This window comes from Symphalangus syndactylus, chromosome 21, assembly GCF_028878055.3.
Source record: "Symphalangus syndactylus isolate Jambi chromosome 21, NHGRI_mSymSyn1-v2.1_pri, whole genome shotgun sequence".
Classification (NCBI taxonomy): Eukaryota; Metazoa; Chordata; class Mammalia; order Primates; family Hylobatidae; genus Symphalangus; species Symphalangus syndactylus.
The window spans coordinates 85891340-85912757 of record NC_072443.2 but is presented as its reverse complement, the minus strand read 5'-3'; the positions used below and the strand labels follow the sequence as shown (position 1 = coordinate 85912757).

Here is a 21418-nt window from a genome sequence, read left to right as displayed (position 1 = left end):
GCTGTGCCCTCTGTTTCAGATGTACCGGCTCACGCTGCGGACGAGTAAGGAAGCCGTTTCTCAGAGATTATGTGAATTGCTCTCAGCGCAGTTTTAGTCATGAGGATGGAAGACCAGGCTCGTGTGTCTTGCGTTGTCTTCGTCTGTGCAGTTTGTCTTCGTGGCCATCCTGCAGATGAGCACCCTGTGTCCAGTGCCACAGCACAAGGCGCCTCCCCGCCCCGCTGCCCCAGACCTCTCCCTTTGGGCTGGACAGGAACACACGTGTGTGGCTCAGGAGGAAAAGCTCAGCCTGGACTGCGGCAGCCACGGTAGAAGGTGGATCTTGGGATCAGTTTTTATAAAAATCGAGACAGTTCTGCGGTTAAATCTACAAATTAAAGGGAAATTAGAAGTTGGCGTGAACGTGGCATTTGTGGGAGTGTCACTGAGATGGCCTGTGCTGCCGCCCACCCCGCCTCGGAGCCTCTGGGAGCAGCAGTGCTGCCGCGCGTGGTGTGGGCTGAGCCTCGGTGTGTGGCCGTCCTGGTAGCCGCACACCTGGCATCGTAGTGGGCCCTTGGGAGGAGCACAGCTGCCCCTGGTTTTGCTGCAGTCCCAGATGGACAGTTTTCCCAGGCAGGATTTTAATCTAGAATTTAGAAACATTTGTATTTGTAATGACTTCTGGCAAAATCACATGTCCTGGCTGGATGTAATTGTTTTCCTTTCCCAGCTCCTGTTTGTGAAGGGCGTCTATTATGCTCCTGCAGTCGCCGAGGCCTTAGATGTGTAGCCAGGGGAGGAGCGTCCTGCCAGCCCCACGGGGCCCCCAGGACTCCAGGGTAAAGCGTGGGCTGGTGGCGCAAGACTCAGAGGTGTGCTTCTCTTTCCTGTCAGAGTGGGCATCCCCAGGCCACGGTGCAGGCCTGAGTCCTTCCACCGGCCCCGTCCAGTCGTCCCTGGAGGGGCTGTGGAGGAGGGAAGCCTCTGTGTGGTCAGGAAGTGAGGGGGCCATTGGCCGCATGCTGTGTGTCACCTGTGGCTTGTGTCTCACCTGTCATCTGGACTCAGCACCCAGGCTGCACGTCTGACACCTGAGAGGCGAGAGAGTGGGGCTGGCCTAGGAGCCAAGGCTGGGGCCTTGCGCTCTGTCCCCAGGATGGTGGCCTTGTTTGTCCTAAACACACCCAGCACGGGTTCTGGCTTCCTGACATGCTGTGCAGGCAGGGAGGGTGGGTGGCCACACGTGCTTGAGGGTTTTCACCCTGGCCCTCAGCTGCCTGCTGTGCGGGTCCCTGGGGCAGCTGCAGGGGCTCACGGACCCATCAGGGTCTCCACAGCTCCCCTGCAGTGTGTGCATCCCACGTTGTCTGTGGCTCTCCTTCCGGCGTGTCGGGCTTTGATCACAGGATAGCCATGTCAGTGGCGTGCGCCTCTCGCACTGGCCGTTCTGGGTCTGGTGGTGCCAGGTGTCGTGACATGCCGTGCTGGGCTTGTTCTGCAGCTGGGTGGTGTGGCCCTCATTCTCATGTTCCAGCTGCTGGGCAGTGCTCTGCCCGTGTGCTGCACCTGCAGGCCGCGTGTGCTGCCGTGGATCTCCTGCATCCCTTGACCCCTCCCGCCATCAGAGGAAAGGCTGCTCCCCGAGGCACCGCTTCCCTGTGCGGCACTGCAGAGGGGCCCTCAGTGTGGCACTCCTCGTCAAAGAAAAATAAAGGCTAGAACAGTACCCTGGATCATGCGCTTTCTTTGGGGGGAAAGCATCCCACCTAACACTCATAGCTCCCCGGGGGCCGTGTGAGGCACAGACCCCAAGGTCCCTGGCCTGTCCTTCCGCACGTGGGCTCACGGGCAGCAGGCATCAGAAAGTGACCTGCCCTTTGCTCTGCCAGTTTGATTCTGGGTGTGTGGTGGAGCTTTTTGGGACTCAGGTCATGTGGGAACTCCTCCAGCCTGGCCTCAGGGCTCCCCGCTGTACAGTATGTTGAGGTGCAGCCCAGGGCTCCTTCCTGGGGAACGGGAGGCCCCGTGGGGATCCTCCAGTTGATCCGACCACAGATGGTGCAGAAGGGGCTCTCGGGCAGATGGGGGTGGCCCCTGAAAGATGGTGGGCTTTGCCAGAGACGGAACAGTCCTAGTGGAGGGAGGCAGGGGCCCAATGCCAGAGGCAGCTTCTCTTACCAGCCCAGACCCTGCTGGGGGCAGCCCTGCCCCACTGCAGATCCCAGGGGCCCACAGGGTGCCGGTGTGGGTCGGGTGCCTAAGGGGCTGGGGAGAGGCAAAAGCAGTGCTCAGGGACCAGCCTCTGTGCCTTGACAAGAACCAGTTTATTTGGAGTCTCTGGCCGGGTGACGCCCTCTCCCAAGGACAAGCTGCTGGGGATGGGTGTGGTGCTGGCAGGGGCCTTCTGCCTGGCTTGGAGCGGGGGCGGCTGTCCTGCCCTCGCTGCCACCCTCTGCCCTCCCTGACTGGGGAGCTCCTCTTCTCTGTGCCGGTGGCTGCCTGGGCTTCTTGCCCCCATCTCGGCACAGGTTTCTGTGCCTTCCTCGCCCCTGATGGGTGTGGTCGAGCGCCTGCTCTGTGGCCTATCTGCAGGGTTCTGGGCCCAGCAGGGCTGGGGCCAAGTTCAGGGGCTGGGAGGTGTTGGACGGTGAGCAGGGGTGGTTGGGAGTGCCCTGTGTGCCTGGGAGAGTCCGTGGCCACTGCCTGCCTCAGTCCCTCTCTGCTGGCTCAGGGTCTGCAGGAGTGTGGTGGTCTGAGCCTCTGCTTGGCAGCCTCTCTCCCACTGGTGCCCCAGGTGAGCCACGGCCCAGGGCACTTGGGGGCCAGGCCTGGTGACCAGGAAAGCAGCTGCTGGCACAGGCGGGAAGGGGGCTGGTGGGTGTTTTCCTGTCTCTCATCTGCAGTCCTTCAGCCTCAGGAGAGCAGGCAGCGACCCTGCTAGTCTCCACAGGCCACAGAGCTGCACACGCAGTGGCTGAACACCTCCAGGGTGAGTACGAGCCGCCGGCCAGGCGTGCTGGGGTCTGGGCAGGGCAGCTCCAGCTGCTGCTCATAGGAGTGGAGGGGGCGGCAGCAGCTGCAGCGGGCGTCCACCTGCTGGGTGATGACGTTGAAGCTGCCGAGAAGTCAAGACAGAGCAGGGTCATGGCTGCTGCAGGGACATACGGCTCCTCCCTCCCCAGGGCAGCTGCTCTACAGAGGCCTGGACCTCCCCGCTGAGCTCCCGGCTCACATGCGCCAGGGCGGTGTTAGGCAGATGGAGCGCAGAGTGGCTCACCTGATGGGGCAGCAGGTGCCTGGGTGGGGCGCGTGAACCTGCCCTGGCGTCTCTCTGGGTGGGATTGTGAGCACCTTGCTGGACGTGGGGCAGGCCTCCCACCTGTGGACTCACCTGGCGGCGGAAATGCAGGTGCCCTCACAGCGGGTTACCGTCACGTTCGCCACGCACCCCTTGAACGTGATCTCCTGCTGCTGCTCCCGCACACTGCAGACCCCTGGTGGCCAAGTGGACGGTCAGCAACGCCCAGGGTGGGCATGGAGCGAGGAGGGAGGGAAGCCCTGGCTAGAGACCGGGGTCCCCATCTATCTCTGGACTCTACTGCCCAAGGTGTGGTCTCCCCTTGTGGAGCCCCACAGAGTTCAGACCTCAGCCATACACAAAGGCAAAGGCCAGCAACATCCTAGTTTGTTTTTTCCCCTCTAAGTCGCTCTGCTGGAGTCCATCAAGGTAGAGAATTTTCTCAGCGGACTCAGCACATACTGAGTCCTGGGCCTGTGTGAGCCACCCTTGGGCCCCAGCTTCCCTGATGCCCAACCCCAGGCCTCAACACCGACCTGTGGGCATGGGCTTCTCTGGTTGGCCGGACCCAGGACCTGCAGGGGGGCCGGGGACACCGTGTCAGTGACCCCAGAGGGGGACAGATGGTGTTGCGGGAGCTCTGTGTGCCCCAGCTGGGGAGGAGGGAAGTGGAGCAGGCCCCGTGGTCTGGGCTCCTGGAAGGGGCCGGGTGGGGGCCCGCATGGAAGGCCCAGGCAGACAGCCTCAGCGAGAGGCCTGGGCACGTGGCAGGCAGCACGGAGCAGGGTGGACCGATGCAGGCAGTGGCAGCGTCGGCATTAGAAAATGCCACTGGGGAGCGTGGGTTTAAAAGTAGAAAAGGAGTCCTGGGGTAAAGGCTGGACTCTGCTGCCCGTGTGCCCTCCCCTGGCTGCGCCCAGCTTCGTTTTCTGGCTGCAGAGAAGACAGGTCGCCTGGAGCCTAGCTGCCCACTGCAGAGGGCTTTCTCTGGGAGGGTCAGGACTCTGGGTGCTTCCATAGGCCCTGCCGTCCCCAGCTGTCCTCCCCTCCCAGCTGGTTCCTGCTCCCTCACCTCTGCTTCTTGGGGTCACTTCCCTGGCTACAGTTTGCACCCAAGTCCTGGTCTCAGGGAGGGACCCAAATCAAGATTCCCTCAGCCTGCAGCAACGAGCTGCCACCCACGTGAGAGACTGTGAAGCCATCTGTGGCGTTGCCGCCTGGTGGAGGTCGATGCATGCGAGGGACCCAGTCCCTGGGTGGTTGCCGTGAGAGGAACACCCAGGAGGGAAGGGAGGGACATCCCTGGAACGCGAGGTGAGGTGGGCATGGACAAGGCCTGAGGTGTGCTCTGTCCCCAGGCATCCCATGGCCTGGGGAGCAGTGGACTCGCTCACAGGAATTGTCACGAGCACCAAGGAGCAGGTGCCCTGGTTGCCAGGTCCAGCTCCACCTTCAACAGGTCCTTCGGGGCGAGGCAGGGGCTGTGCCAGACTTTTGTGTCTCTCTCTGCACTTGGAGGAAGGGCTGTGCTGCTTGAACCCTGGGGTCTGGCCAGCCCTGACATCGTCTGAGCACCCAAAGGGGCAGCCGGGGAAGGCTTTTGGCAGGTATCACTCTGAGGGGAGGCCAGGAGTGCAGCAGTGACCGGGCATGAGTGAGCCAGTGCAGGGAAAGGTCAAGGTTAGCTGGGGAAGAAGGCCCAACGGGGAGGCCAGGCACTTGCTTGGCCAGGACAGCGTTGGCATAGAGGGTGGCCAGGAGAGGAGAGGGGAAAGGCCTGGCAGGCGTGTAGGGAAGGCGGGGAACAGGTGTGTGGTCCTGGGATCACAGGACCATGAGGGGTAAGCTGAGGCAGGGGCTGCCTGGGAGTCACGAGCACAGAAGTGAGGCCAGGAGGAGGGCCACAGAGATGTCACTTACCGGGTGAGGTGGGCGTAGATGTCCCGAGAGAAGATACTGGGGCAGAAGCAGGGGTGCTTCCATGTGCAGTGAGGGAGCTGGTCAGGAACCGCGTGGTAGGCAATGAGGTGGGACCAGGGTGCCTGGTGGTAAGGTTGGTGACTGCAGAGCTGGGGATACCCGTCACCCCCGAGGTGAGTGACACAAAGCCTGACGTGGGAACTCGGGTGGTGAGAGAAGTGGACCGCGAGGTGGTGGACTGAGAGGAGAAGGCAGGGGCGGTGTGGGTGCTGGCCGTGGTCCTGGGCGTGGACGGAAATGCAATGGTGCTGGAGGCTATGTGGCTGGATGGGGTGGGAGACACGGTAAGAGTGGATATGGGGAGTAGGGCAGAGAGAGTGAAAGGAGAGGAGATACTGTGGGGGAGAGTGGCCCTAATGGTAGTAGAGGCAGCTGGAGAAGAAGGAAAAAGAGGAGATGCAGACACGGATGCAGTTGTGGGATGAGTGAACAATGAGGAGTGTGAGCCCGAGCTCAGGGTTGTGGCGTGCACGGGGGTGGACACGACAGAGGAAGACGTGCCAGCAGAAGAAGATGAAGTCTGGGGAGAGGAGTGGGAGGAGGGCACATGAGAAGAAACGGAAGAGGGGGCAGAAGGACTGGGAGAATATGAGGAGGACAGCTGATTAGTTGTGGAAACAAGAGTGGTTGCAGAACTCAAGTGGGGGAGTCCTGTGGTGATAGGTGATGACGGTGGCCTTGAGCTAGAGTTCTGAGGCAGCCGAGACGAGGAGGATATGAAGGAAGAAGAGGCTGTGGCTGTGTTGAATGAGCTGTGGGCTTGGCTGGTCCCACTGGTGGTCACTGTCATTGGTGGGGCTGTGTGGGTGGATCCTGTGGCCTTGAATGTTGTCAGCGGAGGAATGGTGCCTGTTGCCATTGAAGGGATGGAGGAGAAAGTGGACATCTGTGCGTGGGTGGGGGTGATGACTGTGTGAGTACTTGGAGTCACCAAGGAGGTGGAGAAAGGTGGAACGTGAGTGGGAAGAGTGGTCTGAGGGTGTGATGCTGTTGGATAGGTAGTGGTGGTCTGGAAGGGTGTTGCAGTCATAGGACCTGTGGAAGAGAAGGGACTGCTCCCTGTAGGTGGGGAGAGTGTGGTGAAGGGTGTGGGTGGCCTGCTGCTGGTGGCCGAGGTGGTGTGGGCCACGGGTGTGCCGGTTCCTGTACTGGTGGGGTTGGGGGTGATGTTGGTGGTAGAAGTTGGGGTGACTTCAGGATGGTGTGTGGAGGAAGTGTGTGAATGTAGGGATGTAGAGGTTTTGGCTGTGCTGAATGAGCTCGGGGCTTGGCTGGTCACACTGGTGGTCAGCGTCGTTGGTGGGGCTGTGTGGGTGGACCCTGTGGCCTTTAGCGTTGTCGGTGGAGGAATGGTGCCTGTTGGCGTTGAGTGGATGGAGGCAGAAGTGGCCATCTGTGCGTGGGTAGGGGTGATGACTGTGTGAGAACTTGGAGTCACCAAGGAGGTGGAGAAAGGTGGAACGTGAGTGGGAAGAGTGGTCTGAGGGTGTGATGGTGTTGGATAGGTAGTGGTGGTCTGGAAGGATGTTGCAGTCACAGGACCTGTGGAAGAGAAGGGACTGCTCCCTGTAGGTGGGTAGTGTGTGGTGAAGGGTGTGGGTAGCCTGCTGCTGGTGGCTGAGGTGGTGTGGGCTACAGGGGTTCTGGTGCCTGTACTGGTGGGGTTGGGGGTGATGTTGGTGGTAGAAGTTGGGGTGACTTCAGGATGGTGTGTGGAGGAAGTGTGTGAATGTAGGGATGTAGAGGTTTTGGCTGTGCTGAATGAGCTCGGGGCTTGGCTGGTCACACTGGTGGTCGGTGTCATTGGTGGGGCTGTGTGGGTGGACCCTGTGGCCTTGAGCGTTGTCAGTGGAGGTATTGTGCCTGTTGGAATTGAGTGGATGGAGGCAGAAGTGGTCATCTGTGCGTGGGTAGGGGTGATGACTGTGTGAGTACTTGGAGTCACCAAAGAGGTGGAGAAAGGTGGAATGTGAGTGGGAAGAGTGGTCTGAGGGTGTGATGGTGTTGGATAGGTAGTGGTGGTCTGGAAGGGTGTTGCAGTCACAGGACCTGTGGAAGAGAAGGGACTGCTCCGTGTAGGTGCGGAGTGTGTGGTGAAGAGTGTGGGTAGCCTGCTGCTGGTGGCCGAGGTGGTGTGGGCCACAGGGGTGCCAGTTCCTGTACTGGTGGGGTTGGGGGTGATGTTGGTGGTAGAAGTTGGGGTGACTTCAGGATGGTGTGTGGAAGAAGTGTGTGAATGTAGGGATGTAGAGGTTTTGGCTGTGCTGAATGAGCTCGGGACTTGGCTGGTCACACTGGTGGTCGGTGTCATTGGTGGGGCTGTATGGGTGGACCCTGTGGCCTTGAGCGTTGTTGGTGGAGGAACAGTGCCCGTTGGTGTTGAGTGGATGGAGGCAGAAGTGGACATCTGTGAGTGGGTAGGGGTGATGACTGTGTGAGTAATTGGAGTCACGAAGGCCGTGGAGAAAGGTGGAATGTGAGTGCGAAGTGTGGTCTGACGGTGTGATGGGGTTGGATAGGTGGTGGTGGTCTTGACGGATGTTGCAGTCATAGGACCTGTGGAAGAGACGGGACTGCTCCGTGTAGGTGGGGAGTGTGTGGTGAAGGGTGTGGGTAGCCTGCTGCTGGTGGCCGAGGTGGTGTGGGCCACGGGTGTGCCAGTTCCTGTACTGCTGGGGTTGGGGGTGATGTTGGTGGTAGAAGTTGGGGTGACTTCAGGATGGTGTGTGGAGGAAGTGTGTGAATGTAGGGATGTAGAGGTTTTGGCTGTGCTGAATGAGCTCGGGGCTTGGCTGGTCACACTGGTGGTCGGTGTCATTGGTGAGGCTGTGTGGGTGGACCCTGTGGCTTTGAGCGTTGTCGGTGGAGGAATTGTACCTGTTGGCGTTGAGTGGATGGAGGCAGAAGTGGCCATCTGTGCGTGGGTAGGGGTGATGACTGTGTGAGTACTTGGAGTCACCAAGGAGGTGGAGAAAGGTGGAATGTGAGTGGGAAGAGTGGTCTGAGGGTGTGATGGTGTTGGATAGGTAGTGCTGGTCTGGAAGGGTGTTGCAGTCACAGGACCTGTGGAAGAGAAGGGACTGCTCCCTGTAGGTGCGGAGCGTGTAGTGAAGGGTGTGGGTAGCCTGCTGCTGGTGGCCGAGATGGTGTGGGCCACAGGGGTGCCAGTTCCTGTACTGGTGGGGTTGGGGGTGATGGTGGTGGTAGAAGTTGGAGTGACTTCAGCATGGTGTGTGGAGGAAGTGTGTGAATGTAGGGATGTAGAGGTTTTGGCTGTGCTGAATGAGCTTGGGGCTTGGCTGGTCCCACTGGTGGTCGGCGTCATTGGTGGGGCTGTACGGGTGGACCCTGTGGCATTGAGCGTTGTTGGTGGAGGAACAGTGCCCGTTGGTGTTGAGTGGATGGAGGCAGAAGTGGCCATCTGTGCGTGGGTAGGGGTGATGACTGTGTGAGAACTTGGAGTCACCAAGGAGGTGGAGAAAGGTGGAATGTGAGTGGGAAGTGTGGTCTGAGGGTGTGATGGTGTTGGATAGGTAGTGGTGGTCTCGAAGGATGTTGCAGTCACAGGACCTGTGGAAGAGAAGGGACTGCTCCCTGTAGGTGGGTAGTGTGTGGTGAAGGGTGTGGGTAGCCTGCTGCTGGTGGCTGAGGTGGTGTGGGCTACAGGGGTTCTGGTGCCTGTACTGGTGGGGTTGGGGGTGATGTTGGTGGTAGAAGTTGGGGTGACTTCAGGATGGTGTGTGGAGGAAGTGTGTGAATGTAGGGATGTAGAGGTTTTGGCTGTGCTGAATGAGCTCGGGACTTGGCTGGTCACACTGGTGGTCGGTGTCATTGGTGGGGCTGTATGGGTGGACCCTGTGGCCTTGAGTGTTGTCGGTGGAGGTATTGTGCCTGTTGGCGTTGAGTGGATGGAGGAGAAAGTGGACATCTGTGCGTGGGTAGGGGTGATGACTGTGTGAGTACTTGGAGTCACCAAGGAGGTGGAGAAAGGTGGAATGTGAGTGGGAAGAGTGGTCTGAGGGTGTGATGGTGTTGGATAGGTAGTGGTGGTCTGGAAGGGTGTTGCAGTCACAGGACCTGTGGAAGAGAAGGGACTGCTCCATGTAGGTGGGGAGTGTGTGGTGAAGGGTGTGGGTAGCCTGCTGCTGGTGGCCGAGGTGGTGTGGGCCACGGGTGTGCCGGTTCCTGTACTGCTGGGGTTGGGGGTGATGTTGGTGGTAGAAGTTGGGGTGACTTCAGGATGGTATGTGGAGGAAGTGTGTGAATGTAGGGATGTAGAGGTTTTGGCTGTGCTGAATGAGCTTGGGGCTTGGCTGGTCCCCCTGGTGGTCAGCGTCGTTGGTGGGGCTGTGTGGGTGGACCCTGTGGCCTTTAGCGTTGTCGGTGCAGGAATGGTGCCTGTTGGCGTTGAGTGGATGGAGGCAGAAGTGGCCATCTGTGCGTGGGTAGGGGTGATGACTGTGTGAGAACTTGGAGTCACCAAGGAGGTGGAGAAAGGTGTAATGTGAGTGGGAAGTGTGGTCTGAGGGTGTGATGGTGTTGGATAGGTAGTGGTGGTCTGGAAGGATGTTGCAGTCACAGGACCTGTGGAAGAGAAGGGACTGCTCCCTGTAGGTGGGTAGTGTGTGGTGAAGGGTGTGGGTAGCCTGCTGCTGGTGGCCGAGGTGGTGTGGGCCACAGGGGTGCCAGTTCCTGTACTGGTGGGGTTGGGGGTGATGTTGGTGGTAGAAGTTGGGGTGACTTCAGGATGGTGTGTGAAGGAAGTGTGTGAATGTAGGGATGTAGAGGTTTTGGCTGTGCTGAATGAGCTCGGGGCTTGGCTGGTCACACTGGTGGTCGGTGTCATTGGTGAGGCTGTGTGGGTGGACCCTGTGGCTTTGAGCGTTGTCGGTGGAGGAATGGTGCCTGTTGGCGTTGAGTGGATGGAGGCAGAAGTGGCCATCTGTGCGTGGGTAGGGGTGATGACTGTGTGAGTACTTGGAGTCACCAAGGAGGTGGAGAAAGGTGGAATGTGAGTGGGAAGAGTGGTCTGAGGGTGTGATGGTGTTGGATAGGTAGTGCTGGTCTGGAAGGGTGTTGCAGTCACAGGACCTGTGGAAGAGAAGGGACTGCTCCCTGTAGGTGCGGAGCGTGTAGTGAAGGGTGTGGGTAGCCTGCTGCTGGTGGCCGAGATGGTGTGGGCCACAGGGGTGCCAGTTCCTGTACTGGTGGGGTTGGGGGTGATGGTGGTGGTAGAAGTTGGAGTGACTTCAGCATGGTGTGTGGAGGAAGTGTGTGAATGTAGGGATGTAGAGGTTTTGGCTGTGCTGAATGAGCTTGGGGCTTGGCTGGTCCCACTGGTGGTCGGCGTCATTGGTGGGGCTGTATGGGTGGACCCTGTGGCATTGAGCGTTGTTGGTGGAGGAACAGTGCCCGTTGGTGTTGAGTGGATGGAGGCAGAAGTGGCCATCTGTGCGTGGGTAGGGGTGATGACTGTGTGAGAACTTGGAGTCACCAAGGAGGTGGAGAAAGGTGGAATGTGAGTGGGAAGTGTGGTCTGAGGGTGTGATGGTGTTGGATAGGTAGTGGTGGTCTCGAAGGATGTTGCAGTCACAGGACCTGTGGAAGAGAAGGGACTGCTCCCTGTAGGTGGGTAGTGTGTGGTGAAGGGTGTGGGTAGCCTGCTGCTGGTGGCCGAGGTGGTGTGGGCTACAGGGGTTCTGGTGCCTGTACTGGTGGGGTTGGGGGTGATGTTGGTGGTAGAAGTTGGGGTGACTTCAGGATGGTGTGTGGAGGAAGTGTGTGAATGTAGGGATGTAGAGGTTTTGGCTGTGCTGAATGAGCTCGGGGCTTGGCTGGTCACACTGGTGGTCGGTGTCATTGGTGGGGCTGTGTGGGTGGACCCTGTGGCCTTGAGCGTTGTCAGTGGAGGTATTGTGCCTGTTGGAATTGAGTGGATGGAGGCAGAAGTGGTCATCTGTGCGTGGGTAGGGGTGATGACTGTGTGAGTACTTGGAGTCACCAAAGAGGTGGAGAAAGGTGGAATGTGAGTGGGAAGAGTGGTCTGAGGGTGTGATGGTGTTGGATAGGTAGTGGTGGTCTGGAAGGGTGTTGCAGTCACAGGACCTGTGGAAGAGAAGGGACTGCTCCGTGTAGGTGCGGAGTGTGTGGTGAAGGGTGTGGGTAGCCTGCTGCTGGTGGCCGAGGTGGTGTGGGCCACAGGGGTGCCAGTTCCTGTACTGGTGGGGTTGGGGGTGATGTTGGTGGTAGAAGTTGGGGTGACTTCAGGATGGTGTGTGGAAGAAGTGTGTGAATGTAGGGATGTAGAGGTTTTGGCTGTGCTGAATGAGCTCGGGACTTGGCTGGTCACACTGGTGGTCGGTGTCATTGGTGGGGCTGTGTGGGTGGACCCTGTGGCCTTGAGTGTTGTCGGTGGAGGAATTGTGCCTGTTGGCATTGAGTGGATGGAGGCAGAAGTGGCCATCTGTGCGTGGGTAGGGGTGATGACTGTGTGAGTACTTGGAGTCACCAAGGAGGTGGAGAAAGGTGGAATGTGAGTGGGAAGAGTGGTCTGAGGGTGTGATGGTGTTGGATAGGTAGTGGTGGTCTGGAAGGGTGTTGCAGTCACAGGACCTGTGGAAGAGAAGGGACTGCTCCGTGTAGGTGGGGAGTGTGTGGTGAAGGGTGTGGGTAGCCTGCTGCTGGTGGCCGAGGTGGTGTGGGCCACGGGTGTGCCGGTTCCTGTACTGCTGGGGTTGGGGGTGATGTTGGTGGTAGAAGTTGGGGTGACTTCAGGATGGTATGTGGAGGAAGTGTGTGAATGTAGGGATGTAGAGGTTTTGGCTGTGCTGAATGAGCTTGGGGCTTGGCTGGTCCCCCTGGTGGTCAGCGTCGTTGGTGGGGCTGTGTGGGTGGACCCTGTGGCCTTTAGCGTTGTCGGTGGAGGAATGGTGCCTGTTGGCGTTGAGTGGATGGAGGCAGAAGTGGCCATCTGTGCGTGGGTAGGGGTGATGACTGTGTGAGAACTTGGAGTCACCAAGGAGGTGGAGAAAGGTGTAATGTGAGTGGGAAGTGTGGTCTGAGGGTGTGATGGTGTTGGATAGGTAGTGGTGGTCGGGAAGGATGTTGCAGTCACAGGACCTGTGGAAGAGAAGGGACTGCTCCCTGTAGGTGGGTAGTGTGTGGTGAAGGGTGTGGGTAGCCTGCTGCTGGTGGCCGAGGTGGTGTGGGCCACAGGGGTGCCAGTTCCTGTACTGGTGGGGTTGGGGGTGATGTTGGTGGTAGAAGTTGGGGTGACTTCAGGATGGTGTGTGGAGGAAGTGTGTGAATGTAGGGATGTAGAGGTTTTGGCTGTGCTGAATGAGCTCGGGACTTGGCTGGTCACACTGGTGGTCGGTGTCATTGGTGAGGCTGTGTGGGTGGACCCTGTGGCTTTGAGCGTTGTCGGTGGAGGAATTGTACCTGTTGGCGTTGAGTGGATGGAGGCAGAAGTGGCCATCTGTGCGTGGGTAGGGGTGATGACTGTGTGAGTACTTGGAGTCACCAAGGAGGTGGAGAAAGGTGGAATGTGAGTGGGAAGAGTGGTCTGAGGGTGTGATGGTGTTGGATAGGTAGTGCTGGTCTGGAAGGGTGTTGCAGTCACAGGACCTGTGGAAGAGAAGGGACTGCTCCCTGTAGGTGCGGAGCGTGTAGTGAAGGGTGTGGGTAGCCTGCTGCTGGTGGCCGAGATGGTGTGGGCCACAGGGGTGCCAGTTCCTGTACTGGTGGGGTTGGGGGTGATGGTGGTGGTAGAAGTTGGAGTGACTTCAGCATGGTGTGTGGAGGAAGTGTGTGAATGTAGGGATGTAGAGGTTTTGGCTGTGCTGAATGAGCTTGGGGCTTGGCTGGTCCCACTGGTGGTCGGCGTCATTGGTGGGGCTGTATGGGTGGACCCTGTGGCATTGAGCGTTGTTGGTGGAGGAACAGTGCCCGTTGGTGTTGAGTGGATGGAGGCAGAAGTGGCCATCTGTGCGTGGGTAGGGGTGATGACTGTGTGAGAACTTGGAGTCACCAAGGAGGTGGAGAAAGGTGGAATGTGAGTGGGAAGTGTGGTCTGAGGGTGTGATGGTGTTGGATAGGTAGTGGTGGTCTCGAAGGATGTTGCAGTCACAGGACCTGTGGAAGAGAAGGGACTGCTCCCTGTAGGTGGGTAGTGTGTGGTGAAGGGTGTGGGTAGCCTGCTGCTGGTGGCCGAGGTGGTGTGGGCTACAGGGGTTCTGGTGCCTGTACTGGTGGGGTTGGGGGTGATGGTGGTAGAAGTTGGGGTGACTTCAGGATGGTGTGTGGAGGAAGTGTGTGAATGTAGGGATGTAGAGGTTTTGGCTGTGCTGAATGAGCTCGGGGCTTGGCTGGTCACACTGGTGGTCGGTGTCATTGGTGGGGCTGTGTGGGTGGACCCTGTGGCCTTGAGCGTTGTCGGTGGAGGTATTGTGCCTGTTGGAATTGAGTGGATGGAGGCAGAAGTGGCCATCTGTGCGTGGGTAGGGGTGATGACTGTGTGAGTACTTGGAGTCACCAAGGAGGTGGAGAAAGGTGGAATGTGAGTGGGAAGAGTGGACTGAGGGTGTGATGGTGTTGGATAGGTAGTGGTGGTCTGGAAGGGTGTTGCAGTCACAGGACCTGTGGAAGAGAAGGGACTGCTCCCTGTAGGTGCGGAGTGTGTGGTGAAGAGTGTGGGTAGCCTGCTGCTGGTGGCCGAGGTGGTGTGGCCCACAGGGGTGCCAGTTCCTGTACTGGTGGGGTTGGGGGTGATGTTGGTGGTAGAAGTTGGGGTGACTTCAGGATGGTGTGTGGAGGAAGTGTGTGAATGTAGGGATGTAGAGGTTTTGGCTGTGCTGAATGAGCTCGGGGCTTGGCTGGTCACACTGGTGGTCGGTGTCATTGGTGAGGCTGTGTGGGTGGACCCTGTGGCCTTGAGCGTTGTCGGTGGAGGTATTGTGCCTGTTGGAATTGAGTGGATGGAGGCAGAAGTGGCCATCTGTGCGTGGGTAGGGGTGATGACTGTGTGAGTACTTGGAGTCACCAAGGAGGTGGAGAAAGGTGGAATATGAGTGGGAAGAGTGGACTGAGGGTGTGATGGTGTTGGATAGGTAGTGGTGGTCTGGAAGGGTGTTGCAGTCACAGGACCTGTGGAAGAGAAGGGACTGCTCCCTGTAGGTGCGGAGTGTGTGGTGAAGAGTGTGGGTAGCCTGCTGCTGGTGGCCGAGGTGGTTTGGGCCACAGGGGTGCCAGTTCCTGTACTGGTGGGGTTCGGGGTGATGTTGGTGGTAGAAGTTCGGGTGACTTCAGGATGGTATGTGGAAGAAGTGTGTGAATGTAAGGATGTAGAGGTTTTGGCCGTGCTGAATGAGCTTGGGGCTTGGCTGGTCCCCCTGGTGGTCAGCGTCGTTGGTGGGGCTGTGTGGGTGGACCCTGTGGCCTTTAGCGTTGTCGGTGGAGGAATGGTGCCTGTTGGCGTTGAGTGGATGGAGGCAGAAGTGGCCATCTGTGCGTGGGTAGGGGTGATGACTGTGTGAGAACTTGGAGTCACCAAGGAGGTGGAGAAAGGTGGAACGTGAGTGGGAAGAGTGGTCTGAGGGTGTGATGATGTTGGATAGGTAGTGGTGGTCTGGAAGGATGTTGCAGTCACAGGACCTGTGGAAGAGAAGGGACTGCTCCCTGTAGGTGGGTAGTGTGTGGTGAAGGGTGTGGGTAGCCTGCTGCTGGTGGCCGAGGTGGTGTGGGCTACAGGGGTTCTGGTGCCTGTACTGGTGGGGTTGGGGGTGATGTTGGTGGTAGAAGTTGGGGTGACTTCAGGATGGTGTGTGGAGGAAGTGTGTGAATGTAGGGATGTAGAGGTTTTGGCTGTGCTGAATGAGCTCGGGGCTTGACTGGTCACACTGGTGGTCGGTGTCGTTGGTGGGGCTGTGTGGGTGGACCCTGTGGCCTTGAGCGTTGTCGGTGGAGGAATGGTGCCTGTTGGCGTTGAGTGGATGGAGGCAGAAGTGGCCATCTGTGCGTGGGTAGGGGTGATGACTGTGTGAGTACTTGGCGTCACCAAGGAGGTGGAGAAAGGTGGAACGTGAGTGGGAAGAGTGGTCTGAGGGTGTGATGGTGTTGGATAGGTAGTGGTGGTCTGGAAGGGTGTTGCAGTCACAGGACCTGTGGAAGAGAAGGGACTGCTCCCTGTAAGTGCGGAGTGTGTGGTGAAGGGTGTAGGTAGCCTGCTGCTGGTGGCCGAGGTGGTGTGGGCCACAGGGGTGCCAGTTCCTGTACTGGTGGGGTTGGTGGTGATGTTGGTGGTAGAAGTTGGAGTGACTTCAGCATGGTGTGTGGAGGAAGTTTGTGAATGTAAGGATGTAGAGGTTTTGGGTGTGCTGAATGAGCTCGGGGCTTGGCTGGTCACACTGGTGGTCGGTGTCATTGGTGGGGCTGTATGGGTGGACCCTGTGGCCTTGAGCGTTGTTGGTGGAGGAACAGTGCCCGTTGGTGTTGAGTGGATGGAGGCAGAAGTGGACATCTGTGCGTGGGTAGGGGTGATGACTGTGTGAGTAATTGGAGTCACGAAGGCCGTGGAGAAAGGTGTAATGTGAGTGGGAAGTGTGGTCTGAGGGTGTGATGGGGTTGGATAGGTGGTGGTGGTCTTGACGGATGTTGCAGTCATAGGACCTGTGGACGAGAAGGGACTGCTCCCTGTAGGTGGGTAGTGTGTGGTGAAGGGTGTGGGTAGTCTGCTGCTGGTGGCCGAGGTGGTGTGGGCTACAGGGGTTCTGTTGCCTGTACTGGTGGGGTTGGGGGTGATGGTGGTGGTAGAAGTTGGGGTGACTTCAGGATGGTGTGTGGAGGAAGTGTGTGAATGTAGGGATGTAGAGGTTTTGGCTGTGCTGAATGAGCTCGGGGCTTGGCTGGTCACACTGGTGGTCGGTGTCATTGGTGGGGCTGTGTGGGTGGACCCTGTGGCCTTGAGCGTTGTCGGTGGAGGAATTGTGCCTGTTGGAATTGAGTGGATGGAGGCAGAAGTGGCCATCTGTGCGTGGGTAGGGGTGATGACTGTGTGAGTACTTGGAGTCACCAAGGAGGTGGAGAAAGTTGGAATGTGAGTGGGAAGAGTTGTCTGTGGGTGTGATGGTGTTGGATAGGTAGTGGTGGTCTGGAAGGGTGTTGCAGTCACAGGACCTGTGGAAGAGAAGGGACTGCTCCCTGTAGGTGCGGAGTGTGTGGTGAAGGGTGTAGGTAGCCTGCTGCTGGTGGCCGAGGTGGTGTGGGCCACAGGGGTGCCAGTTCCTGTACTGGTGGGGTTGGGGGTGATGTTGGTGGTAGAAGTTGGGGTGACTTCAGGATGGTGTGTGGAGGAAGTGTGTGAATGTAGGGATGTAGAGGTTTTGGCTGTGCTGAATGTGCTTGGGGCTTGGCTGGTCCCCCTGGTGGTCCGCGTCGTTGGTGGGGCTGTGTGGGTGGACCCTGTGGCGTTTAGCGTTGTCGGTGGAGGAATGGTGCCTGTTGGTGTTGAGTGGATGGAGGCAGAAGTGGCCATCTCTGTGTGGGTAGGGGTGATGACTGTGTGAGAATTTGGAGTCACCAAGGAGGTGGAGAAAGGTGGAATGTGAGTGGGAAGTGTGGTCTGAGGGTGTGATGGTGTTGGATACGTAGTGGTGGTCTGGAAGGGTGTTGCAGTCACAGGACCTGTGGAAGAGAAGGGACTGCTCCCTGTAGGTGCGGAGTGTGTGGTGAAGGGTGTGGGTAGCCTGCTGCTGGTGGCCGAGGTGGTGTGGGCCACAGGGGTGCCAGTTCCTATACTGGTGGGGTTGGGGGTGATGTTGATGGTAGAAGTTGGGGTGACTTCAGGATGGTGTGTGGCAGAAGTGTGTGAATGTAGGGATGTAGAAGTTTTGGCTGTGCTGAATGAGCTTGGGGCTTGGCTGGTCACACTGGTGGTCGGTGGCATTGGTGGGGCTGTGTGGGTGGACCCTGTGGCCTTGAGCGTTGTCAGTGGAGGAATTGTGCCTGTTGGCGTTGAGTGGATGGAGGCAGAAGTGGCCATCTGTGCGTGGGTAGGGGTGATGACTGTGTGAGTACTTGGAGTCACCAAGGAAGTGGAGAAAGGTGGAACATGAGTGGGAAGAGTGGTCTGAGGGTGTGATGGTGTTGGATAGGTAGTGGTGGTCTGGAAGGATGTTGCAGTCACAGGACCTGTGGAAGGGATGGGACTGCTCCCTGTAGATGGGGAGTGTGTGGTGAAGGGTGTGGGTAGCCTGCTGCTGGTGGCCGAGGTGGTGTGGGCCACGGGTGTGCCGGTTCCTGTACTGGTGGGGTTGGAGGTGATGGTGGTAGTAGTTGGGGTGACTTCAGGATGGTGTGTGGAGGAAGTGTGGGAAGGTAGGGATGTAGAGGTTTTGGCTGTGCTGAATGAGCTTGGGGCTTGGCTGGTCCCCCTGGTGGTCAGCGTCGTTGGTGGGGCTGTGTGGGTGGACCCTGTGGCCTTTAGCGTTGTCGGTGGAGGAATGGTGCCTGTTGGCATTGAGTGGATGGAGGCAGAAGTGGCCAACTGTGCGTGGGTAGGGGTGATGATTGTGGGAGTAGTTGGAGTCACCAAGGTGGTGGAGAAAGGTGGAGCATGAGTGGGAAGAGTGGTCTGAGGGTGTGATGGTGTTGGATAGGTAGTGGTGGTCTGGAAGGGTGTTGCAGTCGTAGGACCTGTGGAAGAGAAGGGACTGCTCCCTGTAGGTGCGGAGTGTGTGGTGAAGGGTGTGGGTAGCCTGCTGCTGGTGGCCGAGGTGGTGTGGGCCACGGGTGTGCCGGTTCCTGTACTGCTGGGGTTGGGGGTGATGTTCGTGGTAGAAGTTGCGGTGACTTCAGGATGGTGTGTGGAGGAAGTGTGTGAATGTAGGGATGTAGAGGTTTTGGCTGTGCTGAATGAGCTCGGGGCTTGGCTGGTCACACTGGTGGTCGGTGTCATTGGTGAGCCTGTGTGGGTGGACCCTGTGGCCTTGAGCGTTGTCGGTGGAGGAATTGTACCTGTTGGTGTTGAGTGGATGGAGGCAGAAGTGGCCATCTGTGCGTGGGTAGGGGTGATGACTGTGTGAGTACTTGGAGTCACTGATGAGCTGGAGAAAGGTGGAACGTGAGTGGGAACTGTGGTCTGAGGATGTGATGGGTTTGGATAGGTGGTGGTGGTCTTGAAGGATGTTGGAGTCATAGGACCTGTGGAAGAGAGGGGACTACTCCCTGTAGGTGGGGAGTGTGTGGTGAAGGGTGGTGGTGGCCTGCTGCTGGTGGCCGAGGTGGTGTGGGCCACAGGGGTTCCGGTGCCTGTACTAGTGGGGTTGGGAGTAATGGTGGTAGTAGAAGTTGCGGTGGTTTCTGGATGATGTGTGGAGAAAGCATGTGAGAGGAGGGATGTAGAGGTTTTGGCTGTGCTGAAGGAGCTGTGGACTTGGCTGGTCCCACTGGTGGTCACTGTCATCGTTGGGGCTGTGTGTGTGGACCCTGTGGTTGTGAGCGTTGTCGGTGGAGAAGTGGTGCTTGTTGACATTGAGTGGATGGAGGCAGAAGTGGACATCTGTGGGTGGGTTGGGGTGTTGACTGTGTGAGTACTTAGAGTCACCAGCGAGGTAGAGAAAGGTGGAACGTGAGTGGGAAGTGTGGTCTGAGGTTGTGGTGGTGTTGGATAGGTAGTGGTGGTCTTGAAGGATGTTGCAGTCATAGGACCTGTGGAAGTGGTGGGATTGCTCCCTGTAGGTGCGGAGTGTGTGGTGAAGGGTGTGGGTAGCCTGCTGCTGGTGGCTGAGGTGGTGTGGGCCACAGGGATTCCAGTGCCTGTAGTAGTGGGGTTGGGAGTAATTGTGGTGGTAGAAGTTGGGGTGATTTCTGGAGGGTGTGTGGAGGAAGCATGTGAGTGGAGGGATGTAGAGGTTTTGGCTGTGCTCAATGAGCTGTGGACTTGGCTGGTCCCACTGGTGATCCCCGTCATCGTTGGGGCTGTGTGTGTGGACCCTGTGGCCTTGACCATTGTTGATGAAGGAATGATGCCTGTTGGTTTTGACTGGATGGAGGTGGAAGTGGACATCTGTGGGCGTGTATGGGTGATGACTGTGTGAGTACTTGGAGTCACCGAGGAGGTGGAGAAAGGTGGAACGTGAGTGGGAAGTGTAGTCTGAGGGTGTGATGGGGTTGGATAGGTAGTGGTGGTCTGGAAGGATGTTGCAGTCATAGGACCTGTGGAAGCGATGGGACTCCCCGCCGTAGGTGGGGAGTGTGTGGTGTGTGGGGTTTGGGGCGTTGTGTATTCAGTTGTCGTTCTTGTTTGAGTGGTCTCTGTGGCTGTGGGCCTCGTGGGTTGTCCTGGCTGTGGGGTGGTTGGGCCTGTGGTGCTTGCTGGGGTTGGACGTGCTCCTGTCGTCTGGGTGGCCGTTGTTCCTGGCAGTTCCTGATTGGTGGATTTTGCTGTGGGAATTGGTGAAGTTGTCATCGTTATTGTTTTTGTTTCTTTACCCTGACCTCCGCTGGCCTCTTCTTTTGCCCACGTGACGTTTTTCTTGCCCGTCTCTGTCTCTGGTCCTGTGACATGGCCCCTCCTGGGCACTCCAGCCTGCCCCAGTGTCTCCATCTCACCTGGACCTGCTCCGCATCCTGCCCTGAGCTGAGTGCTGACTCCTTCAGTGCAGCTGCCGCTCTGTGACTGGAAACCAGGCCCTACTTTATCCCCTTCTGGTTCCCTGTGGCCCTGGTGGTGGCCCCCGTCCTCCTGCACCTCTGCTCCCCAGGCCTGCCTCTGTGGGTGCCTGGAGGCCCTCTTCGCCTCCAGCTCCAGCCTGCACTGTTGGGCTGCCTTCCCGCTTGCCCTCTGGGAAATACGGGGTCACCTTTGTGGCTGAATCACTGAATGTGAGCTGGAGGTGGGACCGGGTGCCTTCGGGATTGCTGGCATCCTATAGCGCCGTGACTTACGCAGCGTGGGGCTTGTCCCTGATGTGGCTGGGGTTGGTAGTGTCACCGTGGTCCGTGTTGTGGACTGAGCTGTGGACGTCGTGGCTGGGCTGGCGGTTGATGCCGTGGCCCTGGTTGTGGCCTGGGTCACTGTGGGTTTTGTGGCTGTCGATCTCAGTGTGGCTGTGGGAGGCAGTCCTGATGTGGCTTGTGGGGTGACGGCCGTGGTTGGTCTAGGTGGTTCTGCGGAGGACAGCCGCCCGGAACATCCCCTTGCTGTGGGCCTGCGTCTCGAAGGCTTGTGTCCCAGCCCCCTGCCCTGCTCCTGGGATCCCTGGCCTGCTGTCCGGGACTCAGCCTCCTTGGAGGGGCTCTTCCTCTTGCCTTTGTTAGGTCCTCCCGCCGTACTCCTGGCTGTGGTGGCCAGAGCTGGGGCAGTGACCACATGCTCATGGGGCTGCGGCTGCTCCTGCGCCCACCCTTGCTTAGCTGAGCGGACTGTCATCCTGTCCCCTCCAGGGTCCCTGGGCAGCAGATAGGGCCCTGCCCGGTGTGGGGTGGGGGCAGGCTGCCTGGCAGAGGCCCTGCAGGTCCCACACGGTTTCTAGTGACAGCAGCCAGCAGCAAGGAATGCCCCATGCCGTGACCAGCTTGTCTTTAAAAGTTTTTCCTAAAAATCCCCAGTTTGGCTCCCAAGCATAGGAAATTCTATGCTGAGAATCTGCTTAGTGGCAGATCTGAGCCAGGAAGCAGGGCCATCCCTGAGCCCACCCCAGAGGTGTACCTAGGACCCCCTGCAGCTGCCATCTCCATGGGCTCAGCTGGAGGCTCCTTACCTCCCGAGGAGGCCGTGGGCTTGATGGATGTGAGCGTGGCTGGAAGGAGGGGTGTCTGGGTGGGGCTGGCAGGGGTGCGATTAGAGCTGGGTGTGGGTCCGGTGGAGCTGAGAAGCCCGATGGTGGTGGAGGTTCCCGTCATGGGCCAGACTTGTGTGGGCCGTGAGCCTGGGTGGGCGGACATGCCATCAGGGCTGCAGGGCACCGGCACATCCTTGGGGAGCACCCTCCCCTCTGCCTGCTTGACCCTGAAGCCGGGCAGCCCTGCATGGGCCAATATGCTGGTCACACAGTTGAGGGCTGGCCCATGGCCCTCTGAGTGCAGCCTGGCTCCTGGCTGGGCCTTCTGCATGGCGGGGGTCACCTGTTGAGGCCCCACTCTGTGCTCATCTGTGGG

General features: G+C 58.7%; 2 protein-coding genes across 7 annotated transcripts in view; one reads left to right on the top strand and one right to left on the bottom strand.

Moving 5' to 3' along the window:
- AP2A2 (adaptor related protein complex 2 subunit alpha 2) overlaps positions 1-1711 on the top strand; it is an 88483-nt gene extending 86772 nt beyond the window's left edge. For all 5 annotated transcript variants that reach the window (XM_055260026.2, XM_055260025.2, XM_055260027.2 and 2 more), the window contains exon 22: positions 20-1711. In XM_055260026.2, the coding sequence (XP_055116001.2) occupies positions 20-97 (78 nt within the window). In that variant the 3' untranslated portion in view covers positions 98-1711. The remainder of the gene's footprint in view (positions 1-19) is intronic.
- A 1211-nt stretch (positions 1712-2922) lies between these two features.
- Positions 2923-21418, bottom strand: part of MUC6 (mucin 6, oligomeric mucus/gel-forming) — a 34514-nt gene continuing 16018 nt past the window's right edge. The window contains exons 29-37 of one of the 2 annotated variants that reach the window (XM_063630840.1): positions 21022-21189; positions 20207-20428; positions 19475-19702; positions 14510-15421; positions 10552-11131; positions 6591-7002; positions 5204-6083; positions 3377-3479; positions 2923-3100 (exon numbers count right to left, since the gene is read on the bottom strand). In XM_063630840.1, coding sequence (XP_063486910.1) covers positions 2923-3100; positions 3377-3479; positions 5204-6083; positions 6591-7002; positions 10552-11131; positions 14510-15421; positions 19475-19702; positions 20207-20428; positions 21022-21189 — 3683 coding nt within the window. Of the gene's footprint in view, positions 3480-5203; positions 20429-21021; positions 21190-21418 lie in introns of those variants that run through there. The other variant, XM_063630839.1, reaches the window with a different exon arrangement.